At 36.9% G+C, this 23,407-nt stretch overlaps 1 protein-coding gene across 3 annotated transcripts in view; it reads right to left on the reverse strand.

The window, feature by feature from the left end:
- Positions 1 to 23,407, reverse strand: part of LOC113043758 (anoctamin-3-like) — a 61,460-nt gene that overhangs the window by 21,966 nt on the left and 16,087 nt on the right. For all 3 annotated transcript variants that reach the window (XM_026203336.1, XM_026203335.1, XM_026203337.1), the window contains exons 3-14: positions 22,949 to 23,079; positions 22,465 to 22,620; positions 20,600 to 20,700; positions 20,468 to 20,512; positions 19,638 to 19,772; positions 17,546 to 17,652; positions 11,437 to 11,492; positions 11,219 to 11,340; positions 8,314 to 8,448; positions 8,043 to 8,139; positions 5,415 to 5,475; positions 90 to 172 (exon numbers count right to left, since the gene is read on the reverse strand). In XM_026203336.1, coding sequence (XP_026059121.1) covers positions 90 to 172; positions 5,415 to 5,475; positions 8,043 to 8,139; positions 8,314 to 8,448; positions 11,219 to 11,340; positions 11,437 to 11,492; positions 17,546 to 17,652; positions 19,638 to 19,772; positions 20,468 to 20,512; positions 20,600 to 20,700; positions 22,465 to 22,620; positions 22,949 to 23,079 — 1,229 coding nt within the window. The remainder of the gene's footprint in view (positions 1 to 89; positions 173 to 5,414; positions 5,476 to 8,042; positions 8,140 to 8,313; positions 8,449 to 11,218; positions 11,341 to 11,436; positions 11,493 to 17,545; positions 17,653 to 19,637; positions 19,773 to 20,467; positions 20,513 to 20,599; positions 20,701 to 22,464; positions 22,621 to 22,948; positions 23,080 to 23,407) is intronic.

Consider the following 23,407-nt stretch of genomic DNA (forward strand, 5'->3'; position numbering starts at 1 on the left):
CAGGTCTCAAAAGATTATGACATTTCTAAAGAAACATAAAGGTATCATGATTTCAGCTCAAATCTGATTCAAACAGGAGACAGGCTCACCTCCTCTTCCTCCCAGTCAATCAAATCCCAGTCGTATGTTAGCTCCGCCCTTCTCCTCTTCCAGAACTCAAGGAACACTGTGGCTGTGATAGCACAAGAGAAAAACAACAAGAGCTTTCAGATGTTCAAAGTTACCAGGCTCACCCAGGTAAAGTGACTACAGAAGGTCGTCTTAGGCCCAAACATACATGAAAACGAGTGCTTTACTATGCAAGCTCAATATCAGGCATCATTAAGATCATAAATCTCCTTCGCGAAAGGAACAATGTTGTGTCTTTTTCTAGGTCAGTTACTGTCAACAACAACTGGTGAGAAAGTTTGTTGAATTCAACATGTTTATAGCTCCTTTCTTCCCATTTGTGTCAAAGTTTCAAAGGGTCTAAAAGATGTTGTTGATGGATTTGGTCAACTGAACATAAAAGGGCTGACTGCCCTTAAATGCATGTGGATTTTATTTATTTTTTTAAATAAAGCAATTACTTGTTCTAACTTTGCCATTTGATTCTTTCATATCTCCACTCAGCAAGTGTTGTTGCATTGCTTTGTTTTAAATCCTTTGGTCTTTTACTTGCAGATTGTTGGTTTCATGAAGTTGCACCAAAATAGCCCCACAAGTCTGGATTTAATAGCATCTTGTAATCACAGATATTTGTTCATCAACATTTTACACCAGCTTAGAATGTGCAACCATATTTTTTTTTTTTTTGTGGTATCACAGGAACCGAATTAGGCACTAAAAAGGAATATTCAATACATCTAAGTAAAAATAAGATAAGTTCTGTGAGGTTTTCATGTTAAATTTAACTGCTAATAAAGAGTGAAAACATCTGATTTCACATGGCCCTCTTTTCTACCAAAGGACTGTGTGACCCACTTTTGTTGAAAGCAAAAGAGCTGGAAGGGAAGAAAGAGAGCTAGAGAACAAGAAGAGAGACAATGTTTAATTTTTAAAGCCCAGTCTTCTTGCTGAAAGCTGTCTTCGCATTTGAGCTCTCAGGATTTAGACTTGCAGATCCATCTGGGTCTCTCTGGCAGGAACAGCACGGTCCATCAAAGTGTTCTAATAATACACCAATATGACTTTTGTCAACACTCCCCATAGTAGTGGACTCTTTGAAGCAAAGCACCAGATTCAACTTTTTATCCGTATTTAAAGATGATCTCTTTCAATCGCAGAAATTTTGCATTTACATTCAATCTCTGTTAACACGAAAAACGACACATAACAAAAATAGCTCTGATCACAGCGTCCTCTATTCACCGTTAGTTGATTTCTGTAAATGGCACGAATAAAAACATTGATGTCGGCTGCTTCCAAATTCCTGCTTCTGGTGCGAATGCAACCAGGACAATGTCCCGAAGGTGAAACTGGTTCTCGAGGGACCACCATGCTGGGGTGCGTTTCCTGTACAGTTATGTACCTCGCTGATAGTACAATGCATTGTTGTGGAAACAAACCACTGTTTCCCGAACACATTAGCATCTCTGTCGTTTGAACCACATTAGTTCAACAATCTAGGGCATTGTTAATGACGTCATGTGCATGTGGTGGAGTAATAACTCCTGCTAGAGATCTCGAAGATGCTGCTGTATTGAACATGGCACCTGATGACTAATTTATTGTTTTTTCCCTGTCATTTTGCTTTTTTGATGTTTGATTCATCGCATGTTCCCTTTTACGTCATACAGAATGGAAGATATAGATTGTACTTCTCTCAAGAGCAGTCGAAAGCTGTAGTTCCAACCACATAAGTTTGCGACGCTGATTGCAAATGTTCATTTGAACTATGGATTCTGCAAACACTGAATTGTTGAACTATGTTGGTAATGATGGAACTTGTGATCATAGTTAGCTAACGACACTTTTGGAAATGCACCCCTTGCTAGATCTTATAACTTCATGCTGCGAAAGCCCCTAGTAACAACAGTAGCCCAAAAATCACAAAAAAGTATTTTTCAACCAGGAACTGCAGTGTCTTCTGGGAAAAGGACCCATAGGCCATGTAACTCTCCCAAAAAAAGATTCAGGTTTATACTTATGTCGGTCATTTATTTAAAATGCGTCCCACCATAATTATATATATATATATATATATATATATATATATATATATATATATATATATATATATATATATATATATATAAATATATATATATATATATATATATATATATATATATATTTTTTTTTTTTTTTTTTAACAATTCTTTTTTACATCAATTTAAAATTGTACTTAAGAAATATAAGCTATAGCCTAATGTTTTTTATGTTCAATTATTTTTTGTTTCATATATTTATTTTCAGACATGAGCAGACAGACCTACTCACATAACATTACGCATTTAACGAACACATACAAGCGCACGCTTTGGCAGAATTCAATTCAAATAGTCATCAACAGCCATTATAGTTCGGTAAAATTGAGAATCAGAATGGACAAATTTGTTTCTAAGGGAGAAAAAAAAAAGAAATGAGGAAAATGCCAGTGAATGAACACATAGAAAAAAGAATCAGTCGCAGTATCAGTAGTGAAGGAGAGTGTTGGATTTTCGGTTTGCCCCGCAACTTACTTGAAGTTCAAGCAAATGGAAACACCATATATTACGTAGCAATCATCCTTAATTGAAGAAATGTGGCAAAACATCTCTGGACCCCTCTCCTCCTGACTAACTACTTTATCATAAGATGTCCCACTTGACAGTTTCCCTGATTTCAGCCAGTTAAGCATATTTATTATATATATTATGGAATGAATGAAACGAGTTGGCACGCATATAGCCTAGCATGCAGTACATAAAAGAAGAACAGTGCATTTCCATCGAAAACTAATAAATTATAGTTTTTATTTAAAATAAAAGCGATTACAAAGTAAATGTTCACTGTTCATATTTTTTTATTGTATGGAAAAATCCCACTTAAAAAAACAGACCGCCATTAAATTTTTCATCTCGCGCACACCACACTTTGGGAATCCCTGGCCTAAACCATATTCTTCGGACATACAGTTTCAAGACGCTGACCCTCCAGCTAAGACCATATATGCATCTCAAATGCAGGGGATGATCTTCCACCTTAAGCCAGAGATTTGGAAACCTTGGGTCTGGCCCTTGAAGGGTACAAGCTCATAGCTGGTCTCCCATCCAAGGTTGCTGAAACAATTCTGAGTTCCATAGTCCACCATGAGGTCTTAAGTCCTGAAAGGGGACTCTTTGCATCATGGTATGAGCAGCACCACCTCAACCCACTCAACTTCCCTAGTGGTTCAGTGCTGGAGTTCCTTCAGGATTGCCTTTCAACATGTTTTACCCCTGCTATAGTCGGGGGAAGTCGTGGCCTAATGGTTAGATGGTCAGATTCGTAACTCAAAGGTTGCGGGTTGAAGTCTCATACCGGCAGGGATTGCCACCTTCAATACAACGACTGTGGTGCTCTTGAGCAAGGAACCCCCTACTCTTCGGCAGATCCTTTTCCTGTTTGGCGCCTAAACTCTGGAATAACCTACCTAACATTGTTCAGGAGGCAGACACACTCTTGCAGTTTAAATCTAGATTAAAGACCCATCTCTTTAACCTGGCTTACACATAACATACTAATATGCTTTTAATATCCAAATCCGTTAAAGGATTTTTAGGCTGCATTAATTAGGTTAACTGGAACCAGAAACACTTCACATAACACCCTATGTACTTGCTACATCATTAGAAGAATGGCATCTACGCTAATATTTGTCTGTTTCTCTCTTGTTCCGAGGTCACCGTAGCCACCAGATCCAGTCTGTATCCAGATCAGAGGGTCACTACAGTCACCCGGATCCAGTACGTATCCAGACCAGATGGTGGATCAGCACCTAGAAAGGACCTCTACTGCCCTGAAAGACAGCGGAGACCAGGACAACTAGAGCCCCAGATACAGATCCCCTGTAAAGACCTTGTCTCAGAGGAGCACCAGGACAAGACCACAGGAAACAGATGATTCTTCTGCACAATCTGACTTTGCTGCAGCCTGGAATTGAACTACTGGTTTCGTCTGGCCAGAGGAGAACTGGCCCCCCAACTGAGCCTGGTTTCTCCCAAGGTTTTTTTCTCCATTCTGTCACAGATGGAGTTTCGGTTCCTTGCTGCTGTCGCCTCTGGCTTGCTTAGTTGGGGTCACTTAATCTACAGCGATATTATTGACTTGATTGCAAATAAATGCACAGACACTATTTAAACTGAACAGAGATGACATCACTGAATTCAATGATGAACTGCCTTTAACTATCATTTTGCATTATTGACACACAGTTTTCCTAATGAATGTTGTTCAGTTGCTTTGACGCAATGTATTTTGTTTAAAGCGCTATATAAATAAAGGTAACTTGACTTGACTTAATAATTGAATCTATACATACAGTATACTTAATCAAAATGTAAGTACACTACTAAGTCCCTATTTAGGTTTTAATTTGTATATATTTTGTTATATGAATATCTGAACATCCAAAACATCCAAAGAAAGAACAGGTATCTGCTTGTTAACAAAAACATTTTATTCTAGCTTGATACCTTCAGTGTGGTTCGGCACCTGAAAAGACCTGCACAGTATATGACTATGAAAAGAAGTATATCAAGTTTGTTAATGCAAACACATTCTATTTCAATTTCCTTCTACAGCACAATTAGCAAACTTTCAAAAAGTTGACTAAACAATTAGTAAACTTTCATAGTTTGGCAATTCTTTCAGGTCAGCTGTTGTTAGGGTGGAGCAACATTTGTGAAGAATTTTCTGAGCTAGTGATACAGCCAGCATATTTGTAGCTAGCTATTGTACTTCGGTTTAATATAGCACAACTGAAGGTAAACATCTACAGCCCTATAAATCCCCCAGAGAACCAGCCGTAGAGTCTCCTGCTCACATTACTTTCCTCTTAATTCACTCCAGGTTAAGTGTTTCTTTGGCTTCAGCCAGTCAATTAGACTTTATAATGTACCCACAATTATCAAGCACTTACTCACCTGTGACCGCTGCTAGTGATCCTACAACACTTATCTATTTCCCTCCCTCTTTGTGTTCAGAAGAGTAAAGTGAAGTTTAAGCACTTTTGAAATGTTTAAATGTTTGGGTTATAAGTGAGGTCTACTGTGACCTGATTGGATCATTTTTTGTAATGTGGGACAAAGCTGTGATTGATTACAGCTCCTTCTCTTGGGCTTTTGAGTCAATCCTATTATAGCAGACCACAGACTGTTAGATTCTCATTCTGTCCTTGTCCACTGAAAGAAGCCTCTTTTATAATTACTTAATTTATACTGATTTAACTGATTTAAAAGATTCAGACTCACCCCATATTGCCATGAAGATAGCAAAGAAGACTGTGCCTCCATTGTCAAAAAGATAGGTCACCTGGTGGACAGAAAAGAGGCAATGCATTTGAGAGCGTAAAAGCAACTGCCAAATATGTAAATGTACTAGTGAAACTACCTAATGGTTAGGTTTAGGTGAGGAGTTAGTGGTGCAAGTTCATGCTTTTTTTAAATTACAAATAGTACCCATAAAAAAAAGAAAAGAATAATAATATCAAACATATTTGTAGAAAATGGCAACTTTAAAATTGCAACCAGGGTAATATTCATAGCCCAATATGTTCCCTTCCAAGGGAACTATATATGCTGCGTCATGATGTCACGACACTGAACGAACTCCCACATAGTTGTATCTCAGTCACAGTATTGTTCTATCCTAACAAACAATACATCAGTGGAAAGCTTATTTATTCAGCTTTCAGATGATATAGAAATCTCAATAAATAAAAAAAGAGAAAGAACCATATGACTGGTTTTGTAGTCCAGGGTCACATACTGTATGTAAATAAGAAATGTGACTTAAAATAAGTGCCCAATTGCAGAACGTGTGCAAACATATCAATATCTTTATAATTATGTTTGGATGTTTATTTTGTTATTGACAGGAAAGTGTGCAGCACATTATTACACATTCACCTAAACGTGCTCCCAGCAGCGTGGGCAGCTTCGGGATGGTTTCTAACAGTATACAATACTCATGTGTTTCAAACTTACTTTTACCCCAAGCAAAGAATGAAAAAGATTTAAATATGATAATATCCAGCTCTTTAGGCTTTAGGGAGTATTCATTCTGATATTAATTTGCATCAGTGAAGCGAAAGAAAGCATTAGCACAGAATGACCACCTACTCACACAAACTTTGCCAGCTACATAATTCAGAAAAGCCCAAAGATATCACAACACTCACAAGACTTCATTGAATGTATGGTGTTTCTGACAACGAAAACATTTACTCATTGACACAGTTAATAATTAAGAAATGCATGTAGTACAAGAGACCTCAGGAAGAGACCCCAGAGTTCAGTGCAAGGAGTTTGCAATAAAGTTTCCCAAATTCTCTTGAGATAAACATAAGCAGCTTTGGCAAAAAGGGTTATAAGATAGTGTGCTTTCCATAACTTATAGATATCCCCCATTAGTTAAAGACTATATAGGACTATAGAGTTATAAATGTGGGCCTATAGGTGGAGATAGGGAGGAGGTGGGATGCTGAAAAAATATCAGGGGAGATAAATAAGCAATACTACTGCTTATATACTGTACCATTAAAACATGATTGACAGAATAATGTTAATAAACTTCTTCTGAGACTGCATTATGATCTTCCTTAAGAAGCAGGTGATATGAGAAAAGAAAGAGTTGGTGGTCACCAAACTCCAGTAGTAGGATGCAAAGGACTTGAATTGACATGTCAAATGACTCTCCATTGTGGTATACCTTTAGAGTAGAAAGCCAAACTGATCCGTTGCTCTGGCTTCCCATTGGGAGCTTTGTTTATTGAGGAGGTGGAGATTTTGGCAGAGGAAGTCTTTGCTGTAAGTCGTGAGGAGCATCTGAGGTCTTGGCAGGAGGTTTTATGTACAGCACATATAATTGTTTATTTAACCTGCGTGGAAAGAGTATTTGACATTTAATCCTTTTGGATAAGGTAGGAATGGCAAGACTTGTATGGGGATTTTTTCAGCAGAACTCCTGTTGAGTGAATTTTGAAGCGAGTTTGAAGAACCGTAACAGATGTTTTTGAAAGCAGAAGAGTAGCAGGCAGATATTAAATCACTGGTGGGTCGTAAAAATAATCCTCAGAGTTAAAGATTTTCCCAACGTAGGACACAGATGTTTCTCTGGATGTGGGTGGGACCAGTAGGAACACATTGCTGAAGGTTTAAGGACAGTAGCTTCCAGACTCATGACAGTAGTGGGTTGCCAAGAAAGAACTGACAACATTGTCTTTTGAGCTATGAAAGAGCAATCTTTAAGCAATAACACTCCTCTAGCCAGGAACCAATTGTGTATGTTTTATTCAGATCTTAGTCTCTCTCAGGCATGTCACCACCATTTTTTTTGTCTTTTAACTGCCTGCACAGCCTGGGCAATCTGTCTGACCAAACTAATTTAAAACACATGAATGTCTTTGACTTCAGACAAAACATTCTTTCCTAATGAGTCTAGAATAAAAAATAAAAAACAGTCATTCTGTAATCAAATGTAAACCATGTCTTTAGACTAAAACATCGAAGTGAAACAACTTTTCAGCAAAACAAATTGTATTTGGATTAAAATGTCTACAGGAAAAGAATCTTTAATTATCGAAACACAAAACCAAGACGTATTGTTTTCTTGACCTTTGAATTTTCATGTTCCCACATTTACAAATTATGATTTTATTACAAGGACAGATGCCAAGACACAAAATGGCAGATGTAAACTGAATCAATGACATTATCAGGATCAAAAATCGAGATGGGACACTGTGTTTGAGGAGGACCATTTGGGTGGCTGGCTTATATTAAACCAAAACATAAAAAATCTGTCACTTTTACTTATCTTCTCAAATTGCCTAAGGGGTCTTATGTTGTTTATTCCAGTAGAAGGTGGATGTACGGTACCTTTGCATAGACACAGCTGTCGCTCAGAGTCCAAGAGCTGCAGTTGCCTTCACACATGGGGCACATGATGGTGGTGTTGGCCTCACATATCTCTTTACTGAAACACAACAGAAAAACGAATCTGAATCAGTGCTTTATTGGGGAAACAATGGACACTGGTGAATGAAAATGGCATCATTACAGGTAAACTTTGACATATGGACTACTGGGACCTGGTCCAGGCATACTGGGGGTTATTCTGAAATAACAAAACATACCTGCAGGGACTAACCTTACTTGGCTGGAGTCCATGGTGAAAAGCCCATAGAGGAAGACAAAGAGGCCGACTAGCGCAGCAGGGATCAGCATACCTGTATACCAGCCCAACCAGGCAAAATACAACCCAATCTTCTCCCCGAAGTACCGCCTATGAAACATCAGCAAGAAAAGACATTTATTGGGGCTCCATTCATATTTATAGCAGCTAATAATTTTGATTCACATTACTGTATATTCAAAGGAAAGTCTTTGGCCTGATTGGCAGAAGGCATGGGAGGGCAAGTTCTCAGGAAATATACTGACACTATGTCAGAGAGATGTGCTGCTGTAATTGCTGCAAAAGGTGGACATACCAAACATTAAAGTTAAACGTCGATAGAACAACACAAATCACTTAATCTGATGAATTAATTGTATTTATTTATTTAATTATTAATATATATATTTTTTTGTGCTCAGAGCAACCATCTGCATGTTTCATGAACATTATGAAAAAAAAAAACATGTTTTGGAGGCAAAAAAGGTCAATATTTTCAGATCTGTCAGGTGTTCTAACAATTTTGGCCACCACTGTAAATATTCTACTGTCCAATGTTCATAGTGTCTAGATTATGTCATTATTTAGTAGAAACCAGCATGTGTTATAAATTAGATTTTTTTTTTAGTTCTAAAGAAGTGTCTCAAAGTGTCCAGTGCAACTGCTACAGCAAGCACTACCCGAGTAGAGTGTTGAGCAGCGAGCTCATTGGCTGCTAATGCAAAAACAACCAATCCTCTGTGCCATGTGATGATGTCATTAAGTCAGATTGCATTAGACCTATCAGACTGTGCCATCTAGAGTTTCATGACAGAACTTTGGATTTCTTTTCTGCTGATGTCAACTTGTCCGCGTGGGCAAAATAGATACTCTTAGCCAATCTAAGCAAACTTTATTTAAATCATTGCATTGTAAAAGTGTCTTTAATGAATGAATATATGGACACTCACACACAAACACATACACATTTGTTTTTGTGAAAAGTGTGTTCATCCCATAGGTGTAATGGTTTTTATTCTGTAGAAACTGTATATTCTATCGTCCTTCACCAACCCTACACCTAACCCTAACCCTCACAGGAAACTTTGTGCATTTTTACTTTCTCAAAAAACCTCATTCTGTATGATTTATAAGCGTTTTGAAAAATGGGGGCATGGGTTATGTCCTCATAAGTCACCCTCTCCTTGTAATACCCGTGTCATACCCATGTCATTATACAGAGTTGTGTCCTGATATGATACAAAAACAAGAGCACACACACACACACACACACACACACACACACACACACACACACACACACACACACACGCACACACACACACACACACACACACACACACACACACACACACACACACACACACAGTGACCCTATATGCCCCAGATACATAGGATAGATACATAATGTAGATTAACAGCAGGAAAGACTCAAGGTGACTAAAACAGGAACATCCATTCACTTAAAACATAACAGGTCTGGACGGTTACCTCATTCTGAAAATGGAGGGTGACCTTACTCTCAGAGAGATGCTGAGTCTGCAGATCACCATCGCAATTATTTTTCTGTCTCCACTTTAAGAGCTGAGTGATCTAATTCAGCCTCAATATACATATGTTATGAGCCTGAGACTGCATTTTCTCTCGCTCTGTTTGTCTACAGCAGAGATTTGCACAAGAAAGACGCGGTCAGCCACACCATTACAGTCCTGCACATATGAATGAGTTAGTGATTAACTGTTCTCACACAGCAAATATTTCCTTTCAGGATTTGACTGCCTTTCTAGTCTCCAAGAGCTTTTGAGAAAGCCTCAAACAAACAGACTGAAAGCTTTTATGAAGACTAGGCTCTAAGGCTTTATTCACAAGGCACTTAATTGTGTTTTCAAGATTAATGTAAAAAATCATATGCATAGTAAATCATTGTAAATATCTGGCTCAGATCATCACAGTTGTGTTTTGTGCCTACTGGCAGTTTTAGTTTCATATTTCAATATTGGTTTAAAAAGAGTAATACCCATTTAATATCAATATTTATGCAATATTGATTCAAACATTTCTTTCTAAAGCTAATTTTGTAATGCTTTCCAATGATTTTCTCATCTAACACAATAATCATGTTAAATTATATTTTTCAGGGGGTAATTTCTCAATCACCAAATAGATATTAGTGCTTAACTGAATATGAACCAATGTGTCCAAAAGTGTCCAGACACTTCTATATTATATATACTGTGTTATATTATATAAAAGGCCAGGCCAGGACCAGCAGACTGAAGGACAGCTTCATCTACCAGGCTGTCAGGAAGCTGAACTCCCTCCCAAACCTGCCCCCCCCCCTCTTCTGCCCTAGGCATCACTGCCCCCCCCCCCCACACACACACACTAATATACGATGACATGCACCAGTCACTTTGTGCAGCATTGGTCTGCTCACTACCTCATTCTCCATGGAACTGTGGTGTAATTCCTCTACCTCATCAGTCAGTTAAATAAAATAACTGCTCTTGAGCCCTTTGTCACTTTAATCCGTCTTAATAAGCTTTTGTTTTTGCCCTAAATAATCTTTTATCTGCACTGTTGTTTACTTCATTGATTTGCACTATATCTGTCATTTGCCTTGCGCTGCTTTATTTAACTTTATATTTAATTATATTATATGTCTTTTTTAACATTCCCTTATTGTATAGTTGTATCTAGATTTTATATTTTGATCTAGATGTTTAGGCTTTAATGTTAATGATATCTGTATGCACCGGGGTCTGAGAGTAATGCAATATCGAATCTCTGTACTGTACATGTGGAAAAACATGTGACAATAAAGCAGACTTGAACTTGAACTTGAACAGTTTTTTTTCTTTACTGCTGTGTGTGTGTTTACCGTATGAGGTCTAGAGGCTGGTATTTGTACCAGATCCCCCAGCGCGCCCATCTCTCGTACAGAAGGTGTCTGTGGTTTTGAGCCCCATGGGTTTTAATCGGATGTCTGCTTTTATAACTTCCCTAGAAATACAAAAGCAAAGTTTTCCATATCACACACAAACACTTCATCAATAACAAAACAATCGAGGTAAAAAAAATAAATTTCAAGAATTTTACCTCATGTGGAGGAAACGCTGCCTCATATGTGCTGTTACCAAGTAAGCGATTAATACCTACAAAATAGATGGAAACTGAATAAAACAAGCATTTTCTAACCTTTTTTTAAAGAAACTTTCATAAACACAACATATCATTTCACATTAAACATTGACCATCATCCCAGACACCACAAATGGAAGGAAATAACAGAAAATAATGAAAAAATGCAACACAACAAAATCCATAAAGATACATTGTGGGATGTTTCAAATTTTCTAATTGTACACAACACACATTTTGACTCCAGAAACAGATGGGTTAGTTAGGATGAGGTTGCGAAATCAACCAGAGCGACTAGTGAATGCCCAATTCTTCTAACCAGTCAAGTAACTTATGTATTAAATTTTAATAAAGTGCACTACATATTTATAGGAAGGGCCTCAGTTAACTTTCTATTACCCATATACATACATATATATATACAGTGTTATAAATGCATCGTTTACACAGGTCGTATATTCTGAAATACTGTATGATGTTTGAAGTATTGCAAATGCAGCACAAAATAAATAAATAAATAAAATTACACTATTCATGTTTTGGCACAGTTAATATATGTTAAGAAATAAAATCACACTGCTTTTCAATTAGTTCTAGTGGGGTGCGTCTGACTGCATTTATTTTGTGATTTTACTGCTTGATTAACTTGCGGCTAACATGACATCCATCCTCGTACATGTTTGGCTTCTGACAAGAGACTCATTTACAAACAGATAACAGCAGAAGTGAAATTGGCCTGCTGACGGCAGAGACGAAAGTACAGCAAGGGGAGATGCTCGGGAAAATAATGACTGAGAACACAAATCATTTTCAATAAAAGTGGTGGAGCTTGCCTTTTCAATATGTGGGTGCAAGTGAGTGCCTGGATAGTGTGAACTTCAGCAATTGGATTAAGCCTATATCGAATAGCTGTAGGAGAAAACTGATGGAAAAGGGCTCAAAATTGTCAAGATATATTTCTTTAGGTAAAGGTATTTTTATGAGGAATATGCAAAATACCAAGTTAGTACCAAGCGGACAATAAAACAGCAATAAAAAAGTAACAACACAACTCCGGTATTTCTGTAGCTCCTGTAACAGTGGAGAACACTGAGATTTTATATTTTTACTAGAGACAATAGTTCAAAAGAAAATAGTTCATGAATTGTTTTATTTAGTCATCAATATGGAGTTATAAATATATCTGTCACTTAAATATTTCCTATAGTCCATTAAAAGCTAGCAGGTTGCAGGTGTTAATTTCCCAGTTTGTTTAAAGTACAAAAACATTCACATGAAAACAGAAGAAAAACTATTGCTTTAATATCAATGTAATATAAAGCATTTAACTCATATTGTCTATTTCTGTTTCAATACTGTATGTAATTATTACAACATTTACAACACACTAAATGGATGAATCTCACAAAACAGCCCAAAGCACTTCTTGGTCTAATCCAGACATTTAAAAATAAAGAAAGAAACAGCGGTCCGTCATTACTGTTCTCTTGCTGTAGCTGCTGGAGGTACAATGTGTTGTGTGTTGGGATCAAACAAACATAGGAGTCTCCACAGACCGCTGAGGACACGGTGGTTAACTTTTACTTGCGAAGGAAAAAGTCCTATACATCTGTGCTAACATTTTACCACGGACTCGACTGCCTTACGAACGAGGGTCAGTTCAGCGCTTGAGTGGTGGAAATATTGCTTCTGATCGATGCCAACACTTTGTACGCAAACGTCAAAACGTCCAGCTACAATAATGTACATTATGTGGAAAATAATGTGTTTTTATTTTACTTAAAGGGGTCATGACATGTTTTTTTTTATTTTATTATTATGGTCCCCTAGGTGCAATTATAGTATTACTATAGTTATAAAAAAAAATGTAGTGAATTATGACATTTTCCGACCCTGTTTCTCATCCTTTGATTCAAACAGTCTGTTTTTGGGTTGTTTCCCCTTTAAGAGTTCAGTGTTAACGCCCACTGTTATGATTGGCTAACGACATTTGACGGAACATTTGCGGATTGAGCGTAACTGTTTAGTAGCGGGTCATGCATTCGAAGCGATGGCTCTTGCAATGATAAAACCTTATATGTTTGAGCCGGAATCAGATGAGGAATCAGAGGAAAATGAACCATCACCACAACAACGAAGACTGGATCAGCCCGTGTCCACATGGAAAGTGAAACTATTTTGAATTAATAAAAAAAATGTAACCCGAGACACTTGAAAACGGATTATTGTAGCATAATTATTCTATAGCTTAATATGCTAACAGTTTAACATTATTTACCTAATTTCAATGAAATGATAGGATTTACCACGGACAAAAATGCATGCACAGGCCATATTTGAAGATGCAGCATTGATAAAGCAACATTTTTAATCTTCTATTACATGTAGGCCTACTAGAAAGTCAACATATTTTCAAGATTCTCTTATACAAATGTGTTTATATTAGCCAGTGATTAAAAGTAATATTGTAAATACCCTTAAATGACAATTCTACATTTCCCCTGACGTCAGGATCTTTCGGCAGCGTATTCAAAGATGTTGTTTGTCCACAGTCAGGAACAGCACATCTGCATGGCATTGTAATTTTCCTGTACACAGACCCACTCGCTGTCCGTCGACTGAACACTTGTGTGGCGCGCGGCTCGACAACGATCCGAAATGAGCGTAGTTGTCTTGTGCTGGAGGCGGTGATATGCAAATGGTTGGAACGTCACTTCGCACCGTGACGTCACTTCTTACCATGGATCCAGAACGAGCTGTATTTAGAGCTTGATTAAATAAATGGCTCGTTTATAATGGGGAGGACATCTTAAGCTATGAAACTTGCAGGACGTTTTAATGGTACAAAGACCTCTTATATTCCAAAAGATCAAGGCAAATTTGGTTTCTCTTTTCATGACCCCTTTAAACCGCATAAACACATTGCATTACAAAAATACACAAAATAATGTTCTTTGAAGCAACGTCATATTAACCCTTTAATACCCTGATAAAAACACAGGCCCAGGCACCAAGCATGGGACGGAACATGATTTTTGAGCCAATATTGGAGGGGACACTCGCCATCTGGGACTCAGAAAACTCTTGGCTGAATTGAATCTCAGCAAAAGACGCTCCAGATGGCTGAGCAACCACGACTTGTGAGTAATAAGTTCCCATTCTGATCCAGCTAGCACCAGCCAGTCACTGAGCTAATTCAAGATGCGGATTCCCTTTCGTCTTAGAGGGAGAAGAGCTGTGTGCCTACATTTCGTAAAAGTGCGATCTTTGATGGGGGTGCTTTTTGAAAGTGAAAGTGTGTGTCTTTCTGATCTACAGGCAGTGAACTAGTCCTCGTTGCATATTTGCCCAAGGATCTGTTTCAAAGTTAATATTCTGAATGGCCTTCGCATGAGAGCGAACAAGGAAGTAGTGGCTGTAGAAACCTGACTCACTGTTCACTGAAGGGACCATTTGTACACCACCTTTTTCAAGCAATGCTAGCTAAATGTCTGATGCATATGGGACACAAAAGTGGAAACGCTTCAGGAAATGTCGAAGTTGTTATCGGATTGGTTGAATTCTACAGGATTTCCAGTGAGAGACGTTTGTGTCATGTTCTTTAATGTTCTGCCTGGAAACAAAGATAATGTGGCGCCAAACCCCCTCACGAAAGAAGAAAGCCGTCGTGTTTACAACTGTGACGAACAGCGCTTATCAGGATCAATCAAACGCTGGATTTTCAAAAGTATGTGAAATATTTAAAGTTTGCGGCATAGAATCTTTAAATTACATCCGAGACCTTACTGTGTTGAAATCTCCACACCTCAAAATGTGACGATGAATGAAACAAACTGTGATTGGATGTTGAACGTGTCGGTCAAACGGCCTCATGGGCGGGTCTTGACCAACGAAAGCTGCCATGAATTCCAGACCTTCAGGGTGACGCGAGACTACTTTTTGACAAGGGACCTAGGAATAGTTCTACCAAAATTATATTATCATTCACTATGTTGTTCCAGAATCATTTTATTTAACTCTAATAATGGAGACAGGCAGTGATGTTATTTTATATTTATGCCAACTGTGTAAAAGTGTATTTTTCTCTTTGCAGAGTAGAAGTGTTCTTGATTTAATCATTTTGCAATGTGAAAAATGTTATAGGAAAGTTAAATTAACCATGTTTTTTATATTTTCTTGGGGGTTTGAGTTTTTTTTTTTTTTTTTTTTTTTTTTTTAAAGCTTTTTAAAGCTTTATTTATTATTTATTTAAGGTTTTGTTCTTTGAAAAAGCTTCAGTTCCAATTCTTTGCATGATGCATGGAAAAGAGCGTCCTCATTTGGAAAAACGTGAGTGAGAAAATGATGACAGATTGTTCATCTTTGGTTGAAATATTCATAAGCTTTCCAACTCTCAGTTTCTGTTGATCTTTAGACAAAAAAAAATAAAATCAACAACAACTACAACAAAAAAACGCTGTACTTGTTTTAAAGGGACAGTTCACCCCAAAAAATAAATATATAGTCATATTTTATTTTAAGGTCCAATTCTCACAATTAATCATTTATCAACTATGACTTCTGCCTAAGTTTTTCCTTTTGGTAATTTTTGTTTTGTTCTAATTTTCTAGGAAAATGAGGCATCACACAGAAAGGGAAATACATGACTTGTACCTGCAGTATTTATAAATCTTACTGCAGTTTCCAGTTGAAATAGACATTTCACTTTAAAACTTGCTGTGAAACATGCTACGTGCTACAAACACTAAAATGTTATTTAGCATCCATATTGTACACATTATTTATTTATTTATATATTTTATTATCATTATTATTTTTTATTTTTTCACAAAACTGAGATTTATGTTAATCTGCATCAGCAATGGAGAAAAAAATATATTTACTTATTGTGTTTGCTGTTTATATGTTACCTGAAAAGTGCAGCAAGATGTACCTAGATCAACATATTTCAGGTTTCACAGAAATATTGAGGCACGTTGAGGCAGAGTCACATATTTCCAATGAGCCTGGATTGGGATTTACACAGAAAAAGGTTACTTTTATTGCAAATTTTACATTATTTCTGACATTATGCCACAAACACAGCTACTATTTAACCCAGAACATTCCTTTAAGGCTTGAGAGCCACAGATGCATTATTGACTGTAACAGAAGAGCTATTTGATAAAAACTCACAGTTTTACAGTTAGGTTTCATCTTCTGCAGATGTTTTGAGTTCACTAGTAGGACATTGAGCTGAGCTGCAGTGGCACGATTGAGTGCAGGGATTTATGGGGGATTGAGATTTCTTCTCCCTATCTGATCCGGTCTGAGCGAGTGGGCGGTTACTGCTATTCATTTATTAACATGTAAATCCCAATTGCAAGGCCAGCTTTAATCAGCAGAAAACCACAAGAGCAAGCAGACAAGAGAGCCAAATAAGAAGTGCATAAGTGTGATAATAAAATGAGAGGACTAGCAGAGAGATTAGAGGCATTCAGTTAAAAAGGTCAGAGGAATATAGTAGGTTGTTGCAGAAAAAACTATATCACATCTCTTCAAATATGTGTCGACAACTATTCAGAAATCTATTGACAATGGGTGAATTTCATGAAAACAGCAGTATTATATGATTTACATACTCTTAACTCTTAAATAAATGTAAAGGCAACTTGACTAAATATTTTGACTTATTTCTTCAGTTTTCTTTTTTAATTTTAGTGTGTTTTATAAATTTTGTTGTGCGCTTTTGTCCTTTATAATCAGTTTTTCCCCTATATGGTGTTAATTTGATTTGCATTTCAGTTTTATTTTCTGTATTTTTGTGTTTCATTTTATTTATTTCAGTTCTAAATTAACATTTTTCAAAAAAAAAAAAAGATTCTTAAGCTTCTTAATAACCATTACTTAAAAAAAGACCATATATAAAAGAAAGGTATGAGAAAGAGAAATGGTATTAATAATGAGTCAGAGATATGATATATCATTGTGTATGTGATAAAGATAGATGTTAGTGACTGCGGAGTGAGAAAGGAGTGTGTGTGACACATTTGATGAAGATGTTTGGAAGGGTTTAGCTTCTTCTTACCCATCTTAGACTTCCCGTCCTCGTACTTTGTGCGCTGCAGTACATGATGTACTATCCTGCTTCTGGTTGAGTTTGAGAAAAACGTCTCTCTGTTGTTGATGGTAAAACTTCAAGAAAGCAAAGTACATTGTTTAATACAGAAATTTGTTGTATAAGTTGCATGTATTAAAGCATGCATTAAACTGAATACAGTAAATATAAATACATCAAAGCAGCCTAGAGATCAGTACTCATAGCTTTAGTACAGTGTAAATATTAAATTAGAGAGGATCACAGCTGACCAAACACATAAAGCTCAGAGCAGATTTTGTGGCTCAAAGCCGTCTCAGCATACAGACAAATTCATTCATTAAAGATTGGCTTTCTTCCTGGATGAAATTAATCTCACAGGACCTGTCAAGAACATTTTCAGGTGATACTGCTGCCTTGTTATTATAAGGTTCTGCCTTCTGAGCAGTTTTGAGACACTGAGTTCCAAATTTTTGCATTCCATAGACTTCTGTAGATAGAAACCATTTTTGTTTCCTAAAAAGGCCCAAAATTTACACAGCTAACAAAAGACACCTCACCTAACGTAAATAAGATGTCACATAATATAAAACATTTTGACAAAAATGTCAGATAGAATATTATAATTCCAAGGTGTCAATATTTCACCTCAAAATCAAATGAATCCCAAATATCCTTATAGAATTTGCCTATAAAATATATTTTGCACTGTGACACTGTTTTCATGAGAGATGATTCAAGTGCAAGTAAGTGAACCTTTTATTGGGGACTCCCGAAATCAAATTATGAACCTTTCAAATATATAACTGGGGCACTTTCATATATTTTGTTCCTCATAGCGTCATCATTTGGACACAGTGCAAGTTCCCTTAAAAGGGAACACCTTGGGTTATGACTGAAGCAATGGTTCCCTGAGAAGGTAGCAAGATGCTGCATCCTCTTGCCATACCTAAGTGACTTGCTTTAGCCTATCAGAAGCTTGCTTTTCTGTGGGCAGTGTTGGGGAAATTACTAAAATTAATGCATTACAATATTGTGTTACTCCACAAAAAGTAACTAATTGCATAATTTATTTATTTATAAAAAGCAACTTTTCTTGTAAAAATAAAAGTAATGCATTCCTTTACTAATTACTTAGGGAAAGTAATCTGATAACGCTTAGTAACATGCGTAACTTGTAAAGCATTACCCCCATCACTGGCTGCAGGAATACTATAAAGATGTTTGCCATTAAACATCACGAGTGATGCAGCACCAATTAAGATTGGAGTAGCTGCACTTACACAATGGTGTTCCTCATAGCATCATCATATGGACTCACCTAGTTCCCTTCTCTCGAATAAAATCGACATTTAGGAAATGTGAACAATGTTAAACAAAATGCAAAATATAATTCCAAATATTTATAATTACCATAACAGCATAAATAATAATGACATTTCTGACAGGTTTCATGAGATACACCTTTCTGCTACTATGAGAGAAAAAAAATACAAAAACATTATCTGTTTCACTCGGTTGTTTTTATCACTGCAGTGCATTGGAAAATATATCAGCAGAGAGTGTTTCAAGTTGTTTGTCAGGTTAAACCTTACTTTCCCTCTACTAACATTTCTGTGCATTCAAAACCTGTGGTCGGCCTCAAATGAAGCCTTACTAACAGCAGCCACTTAACAAAAACTAACTCTACTGCTCCAGGACACAGTTCTTTGTGAGGACATGCATTTCCACTGATCTCTGATCTGTAAAGTGGATGTCAGCAACCAGTAACTCAAACATTCACAAACAGTCATCAGGCTCAAGTGCATCAAGTATGTGCTCTGAAAATCTGCTCTGAAAGGGTCAGCTGAGGCTAAAACCTGCGGTGGACACAATAAGTCCCTCGAGCTCATGGGTAGATGAAGGTTGTGGGATTGTGGTTTCAGCTTCAGTTAGCAAACCATGGCTGAAAATGTATATGAAGCCATGGCTATTTAATTGCAGTATCATATTCACAGAAAGCAAAAGGTGCCATTGATTAATTTTTGTTTTTTTGAGAAGACATGAGATTTGGTTATAACAAGGTCATGGATGAGGGACGTACTGGTGCATTCTGGCCCTGCTGAAGGGGGCGGTGTAGCAGTCGGTTTCCTCCAGGTCTGGTAACGCCTCTTTATCCAGTTTCATGGGGTTTCTGGGCAGCCAGCTCTTCAACTGACGAAATCTCAACTGAAATCGACTGTGGACATACGTTCACATTAGCATTTCTCGAAAGTTAGATATTACACTTAGTCTCCAACAAGCAGACTAAAAAAAAATTATTACCGTAATTTTCGGACTATAAGTGGCACCTGAGTATAAGTCACATCAGTCCAAAAATACATCATGACGAGGAAAAAAATGTATATAAGTCGCACTGGACTATAAGTCGCATTTATTTAGAACCAAGAACCAAGAGAAAACATTACCGTCTACAACCATGAGAGGGCGCTAGAGCATAGAGTAATGTTTTCTATTGGTTCATTTCTCTCGGTTTCTGTCAAATAAATTTTGATAAACAAGTCGCACCTGACTATAAGTCGCAGGACCAGCCAAACTATGAAAAAAAGTGTGACTTATAGTCCGGAAAATAGGGTAATGGCAGTTTCTGCCTTTCACTCTCTCCGTCACTTCTAAAATCAAACTCTTTTCTGATGTAAATTAAATCAATCTTGATTAACTCAAAATCACAAGGTTGAGTTATCATTGAGACGTAAAACAAATATTGGGCTAATTAACTCTATAGCTAAAGTCTGACGCAAATTTAATTTGAAGAAAATGAACTAAATGGAGGCAACGGAGAAACTTTTGACTTGAATGCAAATAAAATGCAATAATTAAATATCAGCCAAGTATGTGTAAACACAGAACAGTGAGAGCTCTGTGGTATCCTACCTGCCCATCGTTTTTTTCTTCCAGTCTGTGAAGTAACACTTTTTCCTATAAAAATATAAATCATACAGTCACAACGCATGCACGTGCAGTACAGCATGAAGTGTAGTAGAGCATGGTGACAGTGATCTCTACCTGAAGGGCATTCTGATGTTCATCTGCTCAGCATATTTACACAGCGTGTCCCACGGCGCGTGAATCTTCACAAACAGGATATCACTGTTTGTTAGTGAGGGCTGTCAAAGTGAAAAACAACTCAATATTGGCATATAACAGATATATAATCAATTACATATCTTGGTTTTATAATATTGGGAATTAAAGTTTTTAAGCAGATTGATTAAAAAAAATGTATATGAAATCTAAATATATTTTTTAAATGTATCCGTTTACACGTAATGTATTCCATTTTTACAACTCAAAATGTCTAAATACATTTTTTTAGCAATAGATATTTACATTAAACGGAAAAAGTAATACAATTATAAAAGAAAATAATTAAATAATAATCATCAATAATCGAGTTCTCATAGAAGTCTGATTATTTAGTATGAGAACTATTCAATGTATCTCAAATATTAAAGATAAAATAAAATCAGCATCATATGAAAAGTAGCTAGTTTTGTGTACAACATGCCTTTATTGAAACAGACGCATGCTCCCAACGAAAACTCATTCCACATTACAATTACATTTTATTTAAACTAGCTCCTAATAAATGATCAGTATACGTACAACCACTAGTTATTTCTTCAAGTGTAACTAGTGGGAACAACATTCTGAGACTTTTTTAATGAGAGCATCGATGTAAATATAATACAAACTTAATAAACCAACATATAAAAGCATGTGATATTTAGTTTGCCATGCATTGGTTAAACATCTAACTTCATTGATACCCTACTGAAAAACAGTTTTCTTCATTTTTTTTAAGTGTCAAAGCTTATTTGGATCTGTGTAAAGTAGCAGAGCTAAGAAAAAGCTGATGTTGTTACCGAGCTTGGAAAAAGGTTGTACCTTTGTACTGTATGTTTCGACATTACAAACACACCTCCAAAAGAGCTGTATGGGTAAAAAAATAGAATGACTAATGCTGGAGTTGTGCTACAGTATAAAAATGGTGTGACAGATCTGGGAGAAGTAAAGTAGGTTTGATAAAGTAGTGTTCAGGTGTTCAGCAACCAATATAGAGCATTAAGAGTTCCCTTAGAAAACCACACAGAATTAAATAATGCAGACTCCTTGAGTTTTTGACTCTCAACTGACATTATTAGGTCTGTTCTAAAACTTATCAGCATGAGTTGTAACATATCAAATACAGTGGTTTTGTACTTGTTTCAGTTGAGAATACTTATTTTATATATAAGTATTTCAACCTGTCCTCCAACCAATACGCTTGTATAGGTCGTTTGTCCAAATCCCTGAAATACGACTCATCAGAGCGTATACTACAATTGCGCCCCTATCGGCAAAAGGTTGTTTTCATATTAATGTTTTGTACTCTTTTATTTGCACTCTGGTTTGCGTTTCGTGTAGCTCAGTTGGTAGATTATTGCGTTATACCTTGATATGTAATCATGCTATCATGGGTTCGATCCCAGCGAACGGACGTGCACGAAAATGTATCAAGAAATCATAATTTAGCATGATATCTGAGGGTTAGGTTTAGGGGTGGGGTTAGGTGTGGTCATTCGAACGAATAAGCCACCTAGAGTGGTAAAACATGTAGGAGATACTGTGAGATCGGTGTAAAACGCCCACACATTGCATTTAAATAAATGTGCATTTTGATTGGTAATGACGTTATACGTCAATTCATGACGACAGATGACTGTCATTATTTTTAAAACTTAAATATAGGTCGTAATAAAAGCTTGCAAAAATGACCTATATGGTCATTTTTTGTTGGAGGACAGGCTCTCCTTACGGGCAAAAGAATCGATCCAAACAAATGACCGGTAAAATACCACTGTCATCTGGTGAAAGATTGTGTTGTGTACCTCCTTCTCCAGCATTAACCCTTCCGCCCGCAGGTTTCTCTCAAACGTGCACCTCTTCTCCACCTGAGGGCTGGATTTCTTATAGACCAGTATATAGTCAATGCGCTTCTTCCCATCTCTAAACATCAATCCTGAGGGCTTTTCTCGATTGTTCCCCTGAAAATGAACCAGAGCATTTCATTCGGTTTTATTAGAACATACGAAACAATAGTTCGATTAAGTTTAGGTTGAGGTAGGCCTATAATTTCTGTTGTCGAACGAAACGGGAAGGACTCTTTACCACAGACATCTTTGTACTTGTGAATCTAAAGTACTTTTCTTAAATCCCACTAGATTTATTCAGCGTTGGCTTGGAAATTGACATCATGATTGAACATCTCGATTTGTTGCTGAGACATTTAAGATCTGATTGAATTCATCATCAAAGCCAGATATCGCAGCTGGGTTGGCCGTACATCAGCAGGTAAGAGGACAGATGTTGTACCTGTGTGGAGTCTGTGCGCGACTCTAGCTTTGCTCTGGACACGGGCTTCGGCTGGACGAGGAACGTTTCGTCCGTTTTAGGCTCAAACTCCTCCACCTCCTTCTCTTCCATGTAGACATCCTGACTAGTGTCTGTCCAAGAGATAAACACGTGGTTTATGACATTAACTCATTGAAATTAACTGGTGTTGAATATAGATGTGTAAATTATCAGCTGTTTTCTAATTTATTCCAAGTCTTAATTAATCACATATGATTCATAGCCTCATACTTCTATAGGCATACAGCGCTTGTCAAACTGTCAGTGAGATTGGGAATAGCTTTCTTCAGGTATTATAGACCTAATTGGACTAGATTGACAAAGGGCTTTGAATTCAAGCAACGAGCCTTTAAATGTCTGCTAACACAAAGTTAGTGCTCTGATCACCAATATTTTTCCTCTTTTATCTTCTGTGCTACT

The sequence above is a fragment of the Carassius auratus genome, chromosome 25, assembly GCF_003368295.1.
Source record: "Carassius auratus strain Wakin chromosome 25, ASM336829v1, whole genome shotgun sequence".
Taxonomy (NCBI): domain Eukaryota; kingdom Metazoa; phylum Chordata; class Actinopteri; order Cypriniformes; family Cyprinidae; genus Carassius; species Carassius auratus.